This window comes from Theropithecus gelada, chromosome 12 (genome assembly GCF_003255815.1).
Source record: "Theropithecus gelada isolate Dixy chromosome 12, Tgel_1.0, whole genome shotgun sequence".
Lineage (NCBI taxonomy): Eukaryota > Metazoa > Chordata > Mammalia > Primates > Cercopithecidae > Theropithecus > Theropithecus gelada.
This window is the reverse complement of record NC_037680.1, coordinates 38,330,195-38,346,634: the sequence shown is the minus strand read 5'-3', so window position 1 is coordinate 38,346,634 and position 16,440 is coordinate 38,330,195. Positions and strand designations below refer to the sequence as shown.

The 16,440-nt window shown below is 42.0% G+C and overlaps 1 protein-coding gene across 1 annotated transcript in view; it reads left to right on the top strand.

Annotated features, from left to right (window-relative positions):
* DPP4 (dipeptidyl peptidase 4) overlaps positions 1–16,440 on the top strand; it is an 84,873-nt gene that overhangs the window by 39,493 nt on the left and 28,940 nt on the right. Inside the window, exons 9-12 of the mRNA XM_025404595.1 lie at positions 2,349–2,509; positions 4,029–4,141; positions 12,656–12,791; positions 14,796–14,840. Coding sequence (XP_025260380.1) covers positions 2,349–2,509; positions 4,029–4,141; positions 12,656–12,791; positions 14,796–14,840 — 455 coding nt within the window. The remainder of the gene's footprint in view (positions 1–2,348; positions 2,510–4,028; positions 4,142–12,655; positions 12,792–14,795; positions 14,841–16,440) is intronic.

Sequence of the window (16,440 nt, the reverse complement as noted above, 5' to 3'; positions counted from 1 at the left end):
TTTGCCAAGATAAAAGGCGTTCTGGGGCTGTTCCAAACTGTTCACAAGGTTTCCTCGTACTTATTAGAAAGACTCATCTATATTTCATCGTATTATTTTTTTCTTCTTTGTAGTTTAAAAAAATAGTTTTTCTTCATGACTTAATTGTAGTTCTTACCAAGTCCAAGTCAAGTTTAATTGACTCATTATAACAGTAACAACAAATCACACTGAAAGAAAGATAAATTTTCATGTCCTAGAAATAAGTCCTTGACTGAAACTTACAGTGAAATTTACTAACACCAGCTACTTAGAGATTCTTTAACCCTTGGACAGCACAAACCAGTCTCCAGGATCATTGACAAGAGTGGCCTCTTTCCAGAGCTCTGACCCTCCATCAGAAACAGCTGGCCCTGTGGAAGATAAGAGGGCAGCTAACACTTTCATTCTTTCTAAAGTAGATGATCGCTGGAGGGAGACTTTTGCATGTTCATGACGAGGCCATTCTCATGCAGAACAGCTTCACAGTTCCAACTTGGGCCTCTCTAATAGCTTCAGTTCCTAGGAGGAAATTACTATATTGTCAACACAGAAAAATATGTCCTGCATTCCAAATAACCACTAATTCAAGACAAAGATCACTACCTGCTACTTACACTTACAAGTAATTCTAAAAACCAAAATCTTGGTCTGATTATATTGATTTTATGTAACTGCAGCTGTGTTATAGACTGCAGTCAATGGGTAAAAGTTACAAAGAACGATAAGTCAACTCAGTATGAACAAGTTCTTAGTATAATAGCAACCATGACTTGGAGTCATAAGGGCTGGGTTCTAGTTCTTGTCTCAGGCAATTCACTGGATCACTCCATGCCTCAGTTTCCTTCTCTGTGCAATGAGCTATGAATCATCACTCAGAGATCTTTGTGGAGACTAAATGTGATATGTTTTGTAAATTCTAAATTGCTACATAAGTGTGTATAGATCAATGATACAGATATGAGACAGTCAAAGGAAGAATAGGCTGCTTTACCCGGTAGTAGGTTTTCTGTTACTGGAAATACTAAAATAGAGGCAGGAAAGGGCAATATAGCACGGAGATGAAAAGCATGAGTCAAAGGAGATTTTGGTTGATTTTTGATTCTACCAATTCTTAGCCATGTGATCCTAGACAAATTTCTGATCCTCTTCAAGCTTATCTCACTTTATCAATACAGTGGGTTATTGTGAGCCTTAACTGAGGTGATAGATGTCAATTGCTTATCAATACCTGGTGCATAGTTAGCAGTCATTGAATGTTAGCTGCTCATCACAATAATTATTATTACATTTTATTACAGTAATTATTTTTGCTATTATTCTTGTTGTTGAAAAAAAGCATTTGGAAATAACTTGTAAGGAAGTATCAGGCATCTGAAAACTGATTAGAATGCGTGATTTTCCAACCCTAAGATTCTAGTTTCTATGCTTTTGCTTTTACATTTACACTTACATGAGACTTGTGGAATATATAGGAGTCTCCACTCAGTCTACTTAACTCCTCCCTTCCCGGTTGGTAAAGGAGTTTTCAACATATTAAGAGCCAGTGATTAAATGTCCCATGTGTAGATGCCATAATAATCATAGGGACGAGCTATCTTTGCCAGAGATTGAGAAGAAGCCCAACAATGTACTGGAAAGCAAGATCCTGTCGTTTATTTGCCTCCCTCTTTGACCCTCTTCTCTTACCCATCATGTATAAGACCTTCTTCTCTTATACACCAGAGCAGTGTGTTAATCTAAGGGAGTTTTCAGTTTCTGGGCTGGGCAAGGAGATGTTTCTCAGTAGGGGTCTCAATGGAGCTCCTTGCCGTTCTAAATCCATCCTTCCCACACCTTGTTTGTGCCAAGAGTAGTAAACTCTGGGCACCATATTGGTTTGATAGCCTGGAGCTACACACCACCCACCAGTACCCTGCGGGCTCAGTACAAACTGAGCCCAGTTGGGGAGAGTATGCTGGCATGTTGACTGTTTGAAAATTAGAAAGGAGAATCAGCCTCCTGTGTGAAATTTACTTTTAGTATGTTTTGAGGCATAAATTTAGAGGATTATAAGATAAAGAAAAAATGTAGAGCTTATATTAAATATTGCATGCTAAAATATTCTAAAATGGTCCAACGGGTTACTTATTTTTACAATCCAGATATATCCTTGAAGATTTTATTTTTATTCATTTGTATTACTCTGATTTTGGAAGCCCAGCAAATGCAAAGTGGTTCATTAGTTGAACTCTACTGTAATTACTAAAGCTAATGAGAACAATATTTTGAATGCCAAAGCCAATTTATCAGCTACTTCTTGTAACAGAACAATTTATGTCTTTTTTCAGAGGAAGTCTTCAGTGCCTACTCTGCTCTGTGGTGGTCTCCAAGCGGCACTTTTTTAGCATATGCCCAATTTAACGACACAGAAGTCCCACTTATTGAATACTCCTTCTACTCTGATGAGTCACTGCAGTACCCAAAGACTGTACAGGTTCCATATCCAAAGGTCTGTGCTCCCGTTCGTACAGTGGTTCCATGATTTGATGGGAAGAGAATGGTTTCATTTAATCCCTTCCTGCTAATGAAAATATTGTCAGTCTCTCTTCAACAGCTTGCTGTGATTACTCTTGCTGAAGTCAACAGCATCTGGCAATTTTAAAGTATTTTTATTATCCCAGGAAAGAGTGTGATTTAAGGTTTTGTAATTTCTCCAAAAACTTTGAGGAATGACAAGCAGAAAAAATGGGGAAAATGCTTTTGAAAGAGATAAGGGGAATGAAAATGTTTGAATGGAGGAAAAGAGAGGCTATAATTGAATCAGAAGCTCATCTCATTTGTAGAAGTTGGATTGTGCCCTAGACGAAGTTGCAAAGCTCGGTTATATATCAGATTGTATTACTAATTAACGGGATACATGACTAGTTTTAGTGGTTCTATTATAGATTTGGCACTAATGTAAATTTTTCATGTCCTACATTTGGAATAATAGTGTCACGTCTTGGTTTTCAAAGCTGTTCTCCCCGTCAGGGTTGCGTGTTTACTAAAATTGAAGAGCCTTGTTAAGCAGTGTAAGCCAGGGAAGATGGAGTTTAGAAGGGAACCAGGGATTCTTCACTAGTACCGTAATAATAATGGCTACAGTATTGTCTGCCGGAAAATCTAATAGTAAAGTGTTTTTTCTGTGAGAAATTTGGAAAAGGGGATTTTTATTTTTACCAACTCACTCAATTTGCTTTATGAAGAGCTGCCATTTTAGGAAGACAGAGGAAGTTAAAAGAAAAAAAAAGATCAGAGACTAAATATGGAGATGTGTTTTCAGTGGAATGTTATTTTTTGATGAGCGAAACTGGCACACACAAAAAAACTCCATAAAGTGTTCTCACTAAAAATATCATATTATTTCTAACTAATCTGTCAATCGAAGATCTATGTGTATATTTAAAAAGGTTTTATAGGTTTCAGTCATAATATTGATTGTAAAGCTCCATCATAGTGAACCTGAATTTAGAGTGGAAATGATGGCTTCCTAATTGACATCGTTGGCTCAGGTAAACTGATTTTTCTGGTGGATGGTGTCTTTGGCAGAACCCAAGATGTTCTTCATACTGACAGGTGTCAAAGACTTTTGGTCTCAGGGAGACAGGGTATATTTGCAAATAATAGAGTTGATTTTAAGAGGTTTATCTTTGCTTTCTCAAAGTGATAAATTATAAAGATATAAGCATTCATTATTTAAACAGAAGTGCTTTGGACCTTCCGGTTTTATATATATACTCGGTGTGTGTGTGTGTATTGTGTGTGCGTATATATATATACACGTATTCTGTTTCTGCCTGACCATGAAAAGGTTGCATTTCATGACTCTCCCTTATGTTCATTTTATTTATATTAAATTGTTGGAATGTGTCTGATTGTGATAATTTTATGGCCATAATGCAGACATTTTGTGCTGTTTTAAAATGTGTGCAATGATGTTACATTTTTTTTTTTTTGTCAATACCAATTCTGTGATTGTTTTTTCCTAGGCAGGAGCTGTGAATCCAACTGTAAAGTTCTTTGTTGTAAATACAGACTCTCTCAGCTCAGCCACCAATGCAACTTCCATACAAATCACTGCGCCTGCTTCTATGTTGATAGGGTAAGACTCTTGTCCTGAATGCTTGGCTTGTAAACAGTTTTACACTTTCTAGGGAGAACTTTTCAAAAGTGAATGGCAGAGTGGATCACAGCTGTGTCATGCCCACTGACAGTCATTCATTCTTCCCTTCAGCGACTCTTTCTTGAGCATCTTCACGTCCTCAGGCTGGGCACAACTCTAGAGATGAGGATGACAATGGACAGAGCAGCCGGTCCCTGGTGTCATGTAGCTTACATTCAAATTGAAGGAGACAGACAAAAACCAGATAAACAAAGAACAGTGTAAAATGCCAGTAGTGATAAATGTGGTGAAGAAAACCTGAGCAGAGCAAAACGGATGGGGCTGATGAGGGAAGGTCAGAGAAGCCTCATGGATAAAATGACCTGTGGCAGTGATGTGAAGAGCAGGAGGGCTCCATCCCCACTGATAGCAGGGGGCAGAGGAAGAGCAAGTGCAGAGCAGATGTGCTTGGGGTGTTGGAGGAACTGCAAGGAGGCTGGGGTGACTGGAGCCTTTTCAGTAAACAAGAGAGTGGAGCGGACAAGGTCAGGTCCCACAGAGCCTTGTAAGGCCTAGAGAAAATACAGGAAATCTGTGGGTTAAGTTTAGGGAGCTCCAAGGTCATTTTGTGCTCCAAGACTTCACGTGCTGAAATCATGTCAGTGGTTTGAAATTCCACCAGGGAGCACCTTCAGCCCCTTGTTTATTTTCCTGTAAAGGAACCAATGTACTGGGTACAATTTATGGCTGGCTGAGAGCTCCATATTCACTCATTTCTGTTATTTATTTGGTCTTGTTGCTGTTTTTTTTTGTTGTTGTTGTTGTTGTTTTTGAGACGGAGTCTCTCTCTGTTGCCCAGGCTGGAGTGTAGTGGTGCCATCTCAGCTCACCGCAACCTCCGCCTCCCGGGTTCAAGTGATTCTCCTGCCTCAGCCTCCTGAGTACAGCTGGGATTATAGGTATGTGCCCGGCTAATTTCTGTATTTTTAGTAGAGACGAGGTTTCACCACGTTGGTCAGGCTGGTCTTGAACTCCTGACCTCATGATCCACCTGCCTTGGCCTCCCAAAGTGCTGGGATTACAGGCGAGAGCCACCGTGCCCGGCCTGTTGCTGTTTTTAAATAACAACTAGCATACATTGAGTACTCACCATGTGCCAGACACAGGGATTATCACATGCTTTATCTTAGGACTCTTCAAAGTCACTCTGTCTTTCCAACAACTATCATCGTGTGCCTGTTCACAGATAAGAAAATGAGGCCTACAGATTAAGAAAATGACGAAGTAGGAATCTGTATTCAAACCTGACTTTCTGGCTTGAAAGAACAAGCTATCAGACACTGCTTCATGTCTCTCTCTGGGTGATTACGGCTGGTGCCCTAAGATTCCCGAAGGCACCGTCACAGCAGGGTGGAAGCATCCATTTTCTCTGGGGTTGCATTAACTACATCAGGAAGGCTGTGGGCTGTGCTCTGTGGTTAGTAATACATTATTTTGGTTAGAAATATCTATAGTAACCCATTCATTTGGGGGAAAATCAATTAGTAAGTTTTAAAAAAATTTTCTGGGTTTGTCCAATGGAGTAAAATTTTACCCAAAGGTTTCAAAGTTTGCCTTTTGGTTCCATCCAGTCACCTCTTTAACCATCATTGATGGGCAGCCTCTGTTTCTACTGCCAAATGTCCATAGAAAGCCTGTGCCCTTGTAGCACTTATCATCAGTAGATGATAGAAAACATTCAGATAAATGCCCCCAGGAGTGATAGGAGACGTATGAGCAATAGAATGGAGGCATTCTGAGGAGAAGAACATGGGCTTTTCATGACCCCAGGACCAAAGAATGCCCCCTGGAGAATGTGCCCATTGAGCAGGCTGGCTTCCAGCAGGGCGCAGTGAGGAGGAAGGACACTGAGGTGGAAAAAACAGAGCATGGAAAAGTCAGGGCTTCCCAGGAGAAGACCAGTAGAGCCTGGTGTTGCCTTTTGGTCTGTCACCAATATCTGCCTGTAGGGAGGATGAGCCATGAGCACCTGCTCTGAAAAAGATTCCATCTGGAAGGGGCTTTAGACCTTATCAATGGTTTACAAACTTTTTAAGGACCTGGAAACCTTTGTTCAAGTGAGATATAATACAGAAGTGTATGGCCAGAAAGCAAATGGGAGATTGCTTCTCAGTTTTGGCAGGCCTAGTCCTTGTCCTCCCTCCTTCGCCCAACAGTCCTGGGAGCTTAGATAGAATCTGGAGTGGTTCCAGGACACAGTCACAACACCATTGTGAGGCACAGGTGAGAGAACCTCCCACTTTACCGAGAGAGGTAAAGTCATTTGCTCAAGGTCACACAGCAAATTAGTGTGGAAGCTGGGAAAAGGACCGAGGCCTATGCCTGCTGGACCAAAATATTTGAATAATTTAGTTAAAAATGTATTGAGTCCTTCTCATGGGCTGGGACTGTGCTCAGTGCTCTGCTCTTGCTGTCTCATTTATTCTCCAAAGAGACGAAGTCTTTCCCACTTAGAGATCCCTTTCCAAGGCACAGCTGTGTGAAGTGCTGGGCTCAAGAAACAAGCAATTCTCAGGACGGATTTTTGGCCTTATGTGAATTCGTCAATAAGTTCTTGTTCTCAGTAGTTCTTTAAGTCACACTTAAGCCTCACTATGGAGATTTTGTGTGGAATGTATATTACCAGAGAATATTGTTTTTTGGAAATGCCACAGGAACGTGTTTTTTAGGGAATTTAAAATATAGCTCTGGTCTCTGTTAACACTGGTAAGGTTGTGGTTTTTCTAGAACTAGACTCTAGATGCTCTCTGGAAAAAATGTGCTAGTACATGATGATGCACCGTTTTCTGGCCTCATGCAAAGATCCAGCAGGGCCAAGTAAATCCAGGTGAGTTATGCCTCTTAGTAACCTGCCCAGCCTGTTACCCGGTGATTTACTAGTTCCTGGAGTGGGAAGCCTGGCCAGGATCAGTGCCTCTCCTCCTTTCTCTGCCCATGTTTCCCTCATTAGTTTTCCTGTTAGGCCGTATGTCTTCACCACAGAGCCTGCAGCAAGTGATATCCACAGGAGTATGAGGCTGGTTTGTGATTTTGTTAGGAATTAGCAGAAATGGGTGGAAGCCCTGCTTCTCTGATAACAAGTGAGAAGGGCAGACAGGCTGCGTTTCCAACAACCAAGGCCTGAACTTGAACCAGGGTGAGTCTCCCTGCTACCTGCATTGATTTAGTGCTAAAGGTTAGATTTGCTATGCTTTAGATTTGTTATGCTGCTAATTTGTGTTCATTGTTCATAATGAGAACTGGAAAGCTCAAAAAGTTGAAGGAAAACAGCACATAATGTAAAATCATAAATCTCCTAACTTTTATCTAGAGCAGTACATTCATTGTTGACTGAAGTAAGACAGGTTCTATGTGGTAGAGGCCAATCTTACAATCCAGTGTGTAGCAGGGTGCCTGCGACATAGCACATGCCCAACCAATATTTGTAGAATAATAGATAAGCAGAGGATGGATGGATGGGTGGATGGATGAATGGATGAGTAAGTTATCTAGGTGACTGTGTGTGTGTATAATAGTGGTTCACGCTGCCAGCACCATGGATAGACTTCAAAATGACCTTGCATAGAAATCCCTCCTTTTTATCTCCTCTCTGCAAAATGTTGTGACCTGAATCTAGACGATTGGAGAGGGCATGTTCTACTGCGGTAACCCCACCCAACATCTGTTGAATGGCTCTCGGGCTCATCACACCCAGCTCATGACATACCCCGTCCCTTCTCTCTCTGCTCCTGAATGACACAATAGATATGAAGTCTTGCTATGTCTTCTCTGAACTGTTATGACCCTGGCCTATAAAGCTGCAACATCAAAGCCTCAGATTGTCACACAGGAGAAAAAGAAACTGGAAGCTAGTGACACCTGCAAGAGGCACATTAGGACTGGCATGCTACGAATGTGCGGGTGTACGGGTGCTGCAGCACTCAGATCTGCTTCATCTCATCCCACCCATTCCTCTCTTGAGGGATTTGTCAGCGAACCTGGGAGGGTTGGCATCCCCATCAGAGCAGAGGGTGGCATGGAGCCTGCGGCCAGCACTGGCAGTACGCCCGCTTCCTCGGGTGATTCACTGAATTAATCATTCCACGGTCGCAGTTGCTCTTGGTAGCATTTTTCCCTCCAGTATTATTTCCAGTTGGTAATAAATACCTTATTTTAAGTATCCTTAATGCACCGAAAGAAACATTTACACAAATTAAGAGAATTAATAGTACCTAACAGACATTTATTAAATGCCTACTGTTTGCAAAGAATTATGCTGGGACAGGTGGTCACTTTACAAGGGGATTCTCTGTTGTGTGATTTTTAACAAGTCTTTCTCAGTGCATTCACATATAATTTGCCTTATAAAATTTAGTTTACACACAGCTCTCTAGGAATAGATTTCTTTAAGTGAGGAACTTTATGCTGAAACGAAGCAAGAAGGTGAAGCTAGCTAGCAACATTTCCCAAATGGATGGGTGGAGGTTTCATAGAGGGAACGAGTATGAACAGGGAATCTGAAGCCAACAGCTTGAATTGAATCCCGGCTCCAACACTTCCCAGTTGGGTGATAGTGGGCAAGTTCCTTAAATCCTCTGCTGTTATATTTCTTTGTCTGCAGACAATGAACTGCAATACTCACCTTATAGGGTGGTCATGAGCTTATGTCAAGCACTTAGAACAGTTCCTGGCACATAGTAGACTCCACATGGGTGTGGACTCATTATTTTACATCCAAAAATTACTCCATCATTTTAGTATTAAAATCAACCGTATTCCCGTTGGACTAATCCAGCTGCAGAAGGTAGAAGAGCTTGCTGGCTCATATGTCTAACCTTGGTAAGTTGTCCAGGCTCTGAGGAAGGCCTGGACTGCAGGGGTGGTCCCTCTTCCACCCCACCAAAACCATTACATAAGAAAACTACTCAATACTGGCCTGTTTTTGCAGAATAAAAGCAGCATGCAGTGTGCAAACATAGATGATAATACTGCTGGCTGGATTTTTCTGGTTTTAAGTGGGACTTAAACTTTTCAGTAAAAAGGACAATTGAGCCATTGGCTTTATTTATTTATTTATCTATTTATTTTGAGACAGAGTCTTGCTGTGTCGCCCAGGCTGGAGTGCAATGGCATGATCTCAGCTCAATGCAACCTCTGTCTCCCAGGTTCAATTAGTTCTCCTGCCTGTAATCTGTGATTACAGATGCGCCCTACCACGCCTGACTAATTTTTGTATTTTTAGTAGACACAGGGGATCACCAGGTTGGCCAGGCTAGTCTCGAACTGCTGACCTCAAATGATCCACCTGCGTTGGCCTCCCTAAGTGCTGCTGTTACAGGCATGAGTCACTACGCCCGGCAGGTTTTTTTTTTTTTTTAAATGATTCTTTGACATCTCAGACTGGCATAATCTTGGCTCAGGGCTGCCACTGAAGAAAAGTGTTTATAAGAAAATTCAAAAATTCCTGTCTGCGCCAGGGGTGAACTGCCTTGCTGAGCATGCACAGGGTGCAGAGTACACCTGGGGTCATGGAGAGTAACCCAGGCCATGCAGGGTCCAGGACCATGAACCTTTGATCTGAAAATGGGCAGGGAAGATGATTGATGCACGTGAGTTTCCTGGCTGACTTCCCAAATTCCATTACTCAATGTTTTCAAATGGGGAAAAGTTGCTTTTATATTGCTGATTTCTGAACGTGACATTTAACTTATGACTTTTAGTAGATAAAACCATTTAGTACTGGGTGATCCACTAATTATTGTTAAAAGTTTTTGTCCCCCATCACTAACACTTCGCTCAACCAGAACACTTTAAAAAAAGAAGAATATTTCTGGAGCCTAAATTCCTCATCTATGCCCATGGAATTTTCAGATGTTGTATATATAACGATGGAGAGGCTTTTCCCACCTAGAGGGAGGTACATCAGTTTCATCAGATTGTCCAAAGGGTTTTTGGCCTGAAAAGATAAGAACTACTGATATGGAACAGGGGTTAGCACACCAGGGTTTATGGGCCAAATGCAGTCCACTGCCTATTTCTGTGTGGTCCACAAGTAAAAATGGTTTTTACTTTTTTTTTTTTCTCACCCTTGCCCAGGCTAGAGTGCAGTGGCTCGATGTTGGCTCACCACAACCTCTGTCTCCTGGGTTCAAGCAATTCTCCTGCCTCGGCCTCCTGAGTAGCTGAGATTACAGGTGTGTGCCACCACGCCTGGCTAATTTTTGTATTTTTAGTACAGGCAAGGTTTCGCCATGTTGGCCAGGCTGGTCTTGAACTCCTGACCTCAGGTGATCTGCCCAGGTTTTACATTTTTAAGTGGCTGGGAACAAAAATCAAAAGAGTAATAATATTTTGTGATATGTGAAAATTTAATGAAATTCAAATTTTAGCTTTTCAGTGGAACATTAAATGAACTCATTCATTTAATTATGGTCTCTGGGTGCATTTGTGCTACAAAGGCAGAGTGGAGTAGTGACAGAGAAGATGTGGACCACAAAGCTTAAAATACTCACTCTCTGACTCTTAACTGAAAAAGTTTTCCAACCTCTGGTCTAAAAAACTAATTTCAGAAAGCTTCGTTTTCTGTTGTGCTTTTCATACTTCCATTCTCTTTTCACGGATTTATTGCCTGTCTTGGGTAAAGTGTATTCGCCTTTCCGTGTTCTCATTGAGCTCCCCTGCATTGGGCAGACGCAGAAGCATCAGACTGGATGAGATGTCTGTATTCCCCAGCATGGAAAGAGGCGGTTGCACTCGCAGCCCCTGCAGCCTGGCGGTTTGTGATGAGTGCAGTGAGACCTGGGAGAGTGGTGTGGGAGAAGGAGGTTTCCAAGAAGACATCGTGAATGAGGGGACATTTAGGCCAAGACCTAAGGAAGTTAGAGCTTGGCAGCCACTTCAGGCTGAAGAGCAAGACTGAACAAAGAGGGAGCAACTGGGGGACCTCATGGTGTGTTGTGAGAATACTAGCCACCCAGACTCGGTAGTATATAGGTTCTCCAGAAGCAAGAAAACGGACTGAAATGAAAAGGGACCCCTATTTACGGAAATGCGGTGCTCTGCTGCTGAGTGAAGGGGTTCGGTCTTGTTTCAGTACCTGCGGCTTGCAGCAGGGTAGCATGGAAGCCCGTTATCACTAGGCGCATTCGCACATTAAGTGTTCCCAGCTGTAAAATGGGGATGATGAAGCTGTGAGGGGCTTAAAGGGCTTTACCCAGCACCTGACCCATCCCAAGTGCCCAGTAAATGTTTGTTGTGTGATTAGGTGTCTGCGAAGGGAGTGGAGATGGGAATTGATCTATGAATTCCGAGGAAGGACAAAGCTATAGTCCTTCAGTATGACAATATGACAGTTCCCACAGGTCAGCAGAGGGCTTTCCTTTCTTCAGTGCTGCATTCCATGGACATATAATTAGTGCCTGTTTTGAGTCAGGCATTCTGCTAGGCCCTGGGGACACCCTGTAAAGAACTTGCAGTCAAGCAAGGAGAAGGGCAGGCCCAGTCTGTAAAGGAGAGAGCAAGTGGATCTTGTGAGAGCATCTGGGATGGGGACGAGATGCGGCCACCAGACCAGGCAGGAAGAGGGGGATGAACACACTCATTTGGAACCCTCTGACAAAAAAGAGCAAAGCTGCGATCAGACACTTGAGAGCAGGGATTTGTGAATAGTCATCCAAAACCACACTGGGGGAGGAGGAGGGAGCAAAAAACATAAAGCATCCATTGCCAATAATGTGAGGGAGGCCAGCAGAAAAGTAAATGATGAATTCCATGCACTTCACTATAAATCAGAAGGTGGTTCCAAAATTTTTTTTTCAATATGTGTTGGGGAGGATGTACTGCTAGAGATACCTCTGTTTACATAAATTTATGTGAACATACCACAGGGTTCTTTCATTTCTTTTCAGGGTTCATGGTTTGACTTTTGAGAAATGTCTTTTTACAGTATACTTTGATTTTCAAAGTTTGTGGAGGTGTGAGTCAATTTTTTCCCCTTTGAAAATGAAGTTGAGAAAAGGGTCAGCTGTAGTTTCACCCTAATAGAATTTTCTGGAGAAGCACGTCAACTACCAGAAATACTCAAATCTTAGCCAGTGTCCATGGCCTCACTTCCCTCAAGACAGCAGAAAGGAGATGCAAAAACACCACCCTTGAGTCCCTGGCACCACCAGCGGCCAAGTTGAGGACTTGATAAATCCTGAGCTCGCGGTTTGAGTCACGCGTGTTAAGCCACTGTAGAATACTGTTGCTGCTTTTCCTGTTGGATATATTTTAATTTTCATCCCAAATTAAATTGCACTTTAAGCTTTAAGAAAAGGTGAAATACTATATTAAATGGTTTCATTAACCATTTATAATTCTACTTCCCATTAAGATTGATTTCTTTTCACTGAATAAAATATCTATTTGTACCAAGGTCTGGCAATAGTCATATTCATTCTCTCTCTCTGTTCTTCCTTTCTTTCTTCCTTCCAGGGATCACTACTTGTGTGATGTGACATGGGCAACACAAGAAAGAATTTCTTTGCAGTGGCTCAGGAGGATTCAGAACTATTCGGTCATGGATATTTGTGATTATGATGAGTCCAGTGGAAGATGGAACTGCTTAGTGGTGAGACTGAATGGGGATGTTCGGCTTCTAAAGCAACATGTGATCAGAGGGTCTGTGCAGTCGGGGAGAGTGAAGGCTGGGAATCAGGAAATGAGGTTTGAGTTTCTCTTCTTTCTGACTCTGTCTGATCCTGAGGTAATAAAATCTTAAATAAAACTCCTAGATAACCTGCCATCCCAGGGTGCTTCTATTTCTCCTACACTGACTAGTCATATGTTTTAGTTATGGATACTATCACTCGGGAAGGGAGAGGGGGTGACTGGCCACAAGATAGAATCTGATGTCAGTATTTTAAAAACCAAAGAAGGCCAGCAGCTGCAAGCTCAACAAAGTGTGTTTTAATAAAGATAATATAGGGAATGGGGAATAATTGGCTGAGTGTGTGTGAAACAAAACAAATACATGAGGCCACAAACCCATTACCATACTGTCACTGTCTTTAAGCAGGAAACAGCTTTAGAATGCAAATAAATAACTGCCAGTCTGAGAGGGTGGCAATCCTGAGGCCAACTCTGTTCATCCAACCTTGAGGTGCTGGGAGGCTTCTAGCCAGGAGACCACGAGGTCCAACTAAGATGATGGTCAAAGTTAAAGTCCCTCTGGGAGCCCACAGGCTCGGAGGGGTGGATCCTGGAAGAGGTTTGCTGGCATATGCCAAGGACACCTCCCCAATCCCCCTTATCTAGTCACAGACCCTGTGCCTACACACCTACCCTTCCTACTGCCATCCTGGCTAGGCTCAGGGCATATTCTCACCTCCCAGAACTGGAGCCCCACATAACTTGATTCACTTATTTATTTATGTAACAAACATAGAATTCCTGTTATGTTCCAAGCTCTGTGCTAAGCTATGGATTTTTTTCTGAAGTGAATTAGTTAGCATGCCTGCCCCCAAAATGTTTCTGTTCTAGTTGGGAATATTATCAAAATAAATAATAAAAACTGCCACTTACAGTATACCAGGCATTGTGGAAGCTGAGGATCAATGTTTGAGGAGCTGGCTCAGGTCACAGGACACAGTCAGAATTCAAACTGCAAAACCCAAGCTCTTTGCTTGCTGCCAATGAAATCCTCATAATACCAAGGTTGTACCATAAAAAGGGTTCAACCAAGTACCACAGAAGGAATAGAGGGCAAAAGAAGATGATCAGCTCTACTGAGGGCAGGCGGGGTGGGGAAGGAGATGATGTGGGAGAGCTATAGAGTAGCCTGGGATAAGTTGCCATGTGCTGAGCAGATATGGACAGAAGGCCATATGAGCAGAGGGCTGTGCAAAGGCATCCAATGTGAATAGCTTGGAAGATGCAGGAACTAAGGACTAGGGGAGAGGCATAGTGGGGAGCACTGAGGCTAGAGATATAGGCAAAGGCTAAGGTGCCATTCTGGGAGTTTGGACTTATCTCGTAAGAAATGGGGAGCTGTTTCAAGGTTTTAAACAAAAGAGTATCACAATGGGACAGGCCTATCTATTGCTAACTAACGTAGCAGAGAAGAGCAGCAGGATCTCCAACAAGGAGATTCTGGCAACAGACCCCAGGCAACCTGCTGAGGACATGAACAAAGTCCTTAGCTGTAGAGAAGGACAGTGAAGTCAAAGAACTAGGTGACAGGGGCTGAAGGAGGTGACTATGAGGAGGGCAAGAATCTAGAATGACCCCCGGGTCTCCAGCTTGGGTGAATAGGTGCCACTAACTAGAAGAAGAATGAAGGAGTAGAACAGGTTGGTGGGACAGAGGAAAACAAATGAAATTCTCTTTAGTTCTGTGCATTCTGGATTTAAAGCACCAGCGGAGCTTCCAGAGGGACCCAGGATATAACTTTTGGCAAGAGAGGCAAATGATCTAATATAATGACTTGAAAAATACTAACATAAATAGAAATATATGAATGGAGATAGTTTTTAATTATTATAAGTACAGTTCTATTTATATTACCACAAATTATGGCTATAGATTTCATCTTATTTCTCTTTGAAACGCTGTCATTGTGTCTTTCCCTTCCTAGGCACGGCAACACATTGAAACGAGTACTACTGGCTGGGTTGGAAGAGTAAGTATTATAAGTTGTGGGGTTTTATGGATGAGTCAGCTACTCAGCTATTTGATATGCAGTTATTCAAAACTAGGGCTCTAAGTCATACGTTATTAATAGCAATATTAGTTAACTTATTTCTCAAAATTTGTAAATGCTCCCTATAAAGATATCTTTTTGTAGAGAATATATAACACACACAGTTGGAAAAAGTAAGGGGACAAGTGAAAAATCAAAATCAGAGCAGACAAAACATAACGCACTCCCGGCAAATTGTAGCTCCCAGTGAGTTAAAGAGTAACCATGGCTGAAAGTCGGCCAAGGTGTCCAATGTGGTCGTTGACCTCACATTTGAAGTTATGTGCTTTAAAGACAGAAAACATACGTTCTGTCCCCATCCTGCACAGATGCCTAAGGAGAGGTGACTACAACCAGCAAAAAAACTCAGCAGCAACCACACACTGCCCACTAAGCACCTCTCTTTGGAGGAAATAATACTCGTGGGCTTATGCTTTATTAGGCATCCAGATGCAGAGCTTTATCCAGGAAAGTGTGGTGACCCTTAGGGACTTGTCATGCTTCTCAGTCCCACTGAGTTATATACTCCTTGTACAGAATTACCACCCAGATTGCGATGACCATGGAATATAATGAGTTGATGAAGGAACTCCATTCATCATGTCGCCTTGCATAGTAGATGAGGAATGAATCTCACTTAATTTTTATGATCACTTCGATTAAGCCCCCTTTAAGAGGGAAATAAAGTGACCCCCAAAATGTAAAGATTTTACACCTCTTGGATCATAGAGGTGAGGTCCCCAGTCCAAGAAGACAACCCCTTCCAGCTGGGCTTGGAGCTCCGGCAGCATTCACACGTCCTTTTTCTTCAGGCATTGATTGGGCAGAGGGGAGAGGTTTGCCAACATGAAAAGTGGTTTCCTCCATGGCAAGAGACACGCTACACTTCCTCACGACTCTTTGAAAAAAATATGTTTTTTCCTCTCTGTATTTAACCAGACAGATGCCACTTTTCACACATTTCTACTAGGCACAACTCCATCCAGGGGAAACAGGGAAATGTATTAAAAAGATAAGGCTGTGAACACAGGTCTAGAGAGGGGAATGTGTTTCAAAGCTCTGTAATGAGAACACCAAGTGTACCGCACGCCTCAGCTTGCTCCATAAATGAATTCGCTTTGAATCACTAAATAGAAGAGGGAAGCAATTTTCTTCCTTCCCAAAATGGGAGCTGATGAGAGAGGAAACATCGAGGGCGAAGTGAACCAACAATTTTAAAAGACCATCTCCTACCTGCTCTCAAATGTAGCTAGGAAATCAAAATCGTAAACCAACATATTCCTTTCAGGCTGGGATAGACTCTCTTCTACTTAAACTGCATTATGTTCTGAGTACTATATTTTATTGAACTGTAAAAAAACGGAAATTTGTTCTACATTTCTATACAAATATTTTTTGTAAATTGTTGATCATATTTAACAAAATGAAAAGACTTATAATAAAAATACACGAATTTTTTCCTATGAAATATACAACAGACATTCCTTATAGTATGTAGTCCAGAAATGGTTAAATACTAAGTCTGACTTTCGAAAAGAAA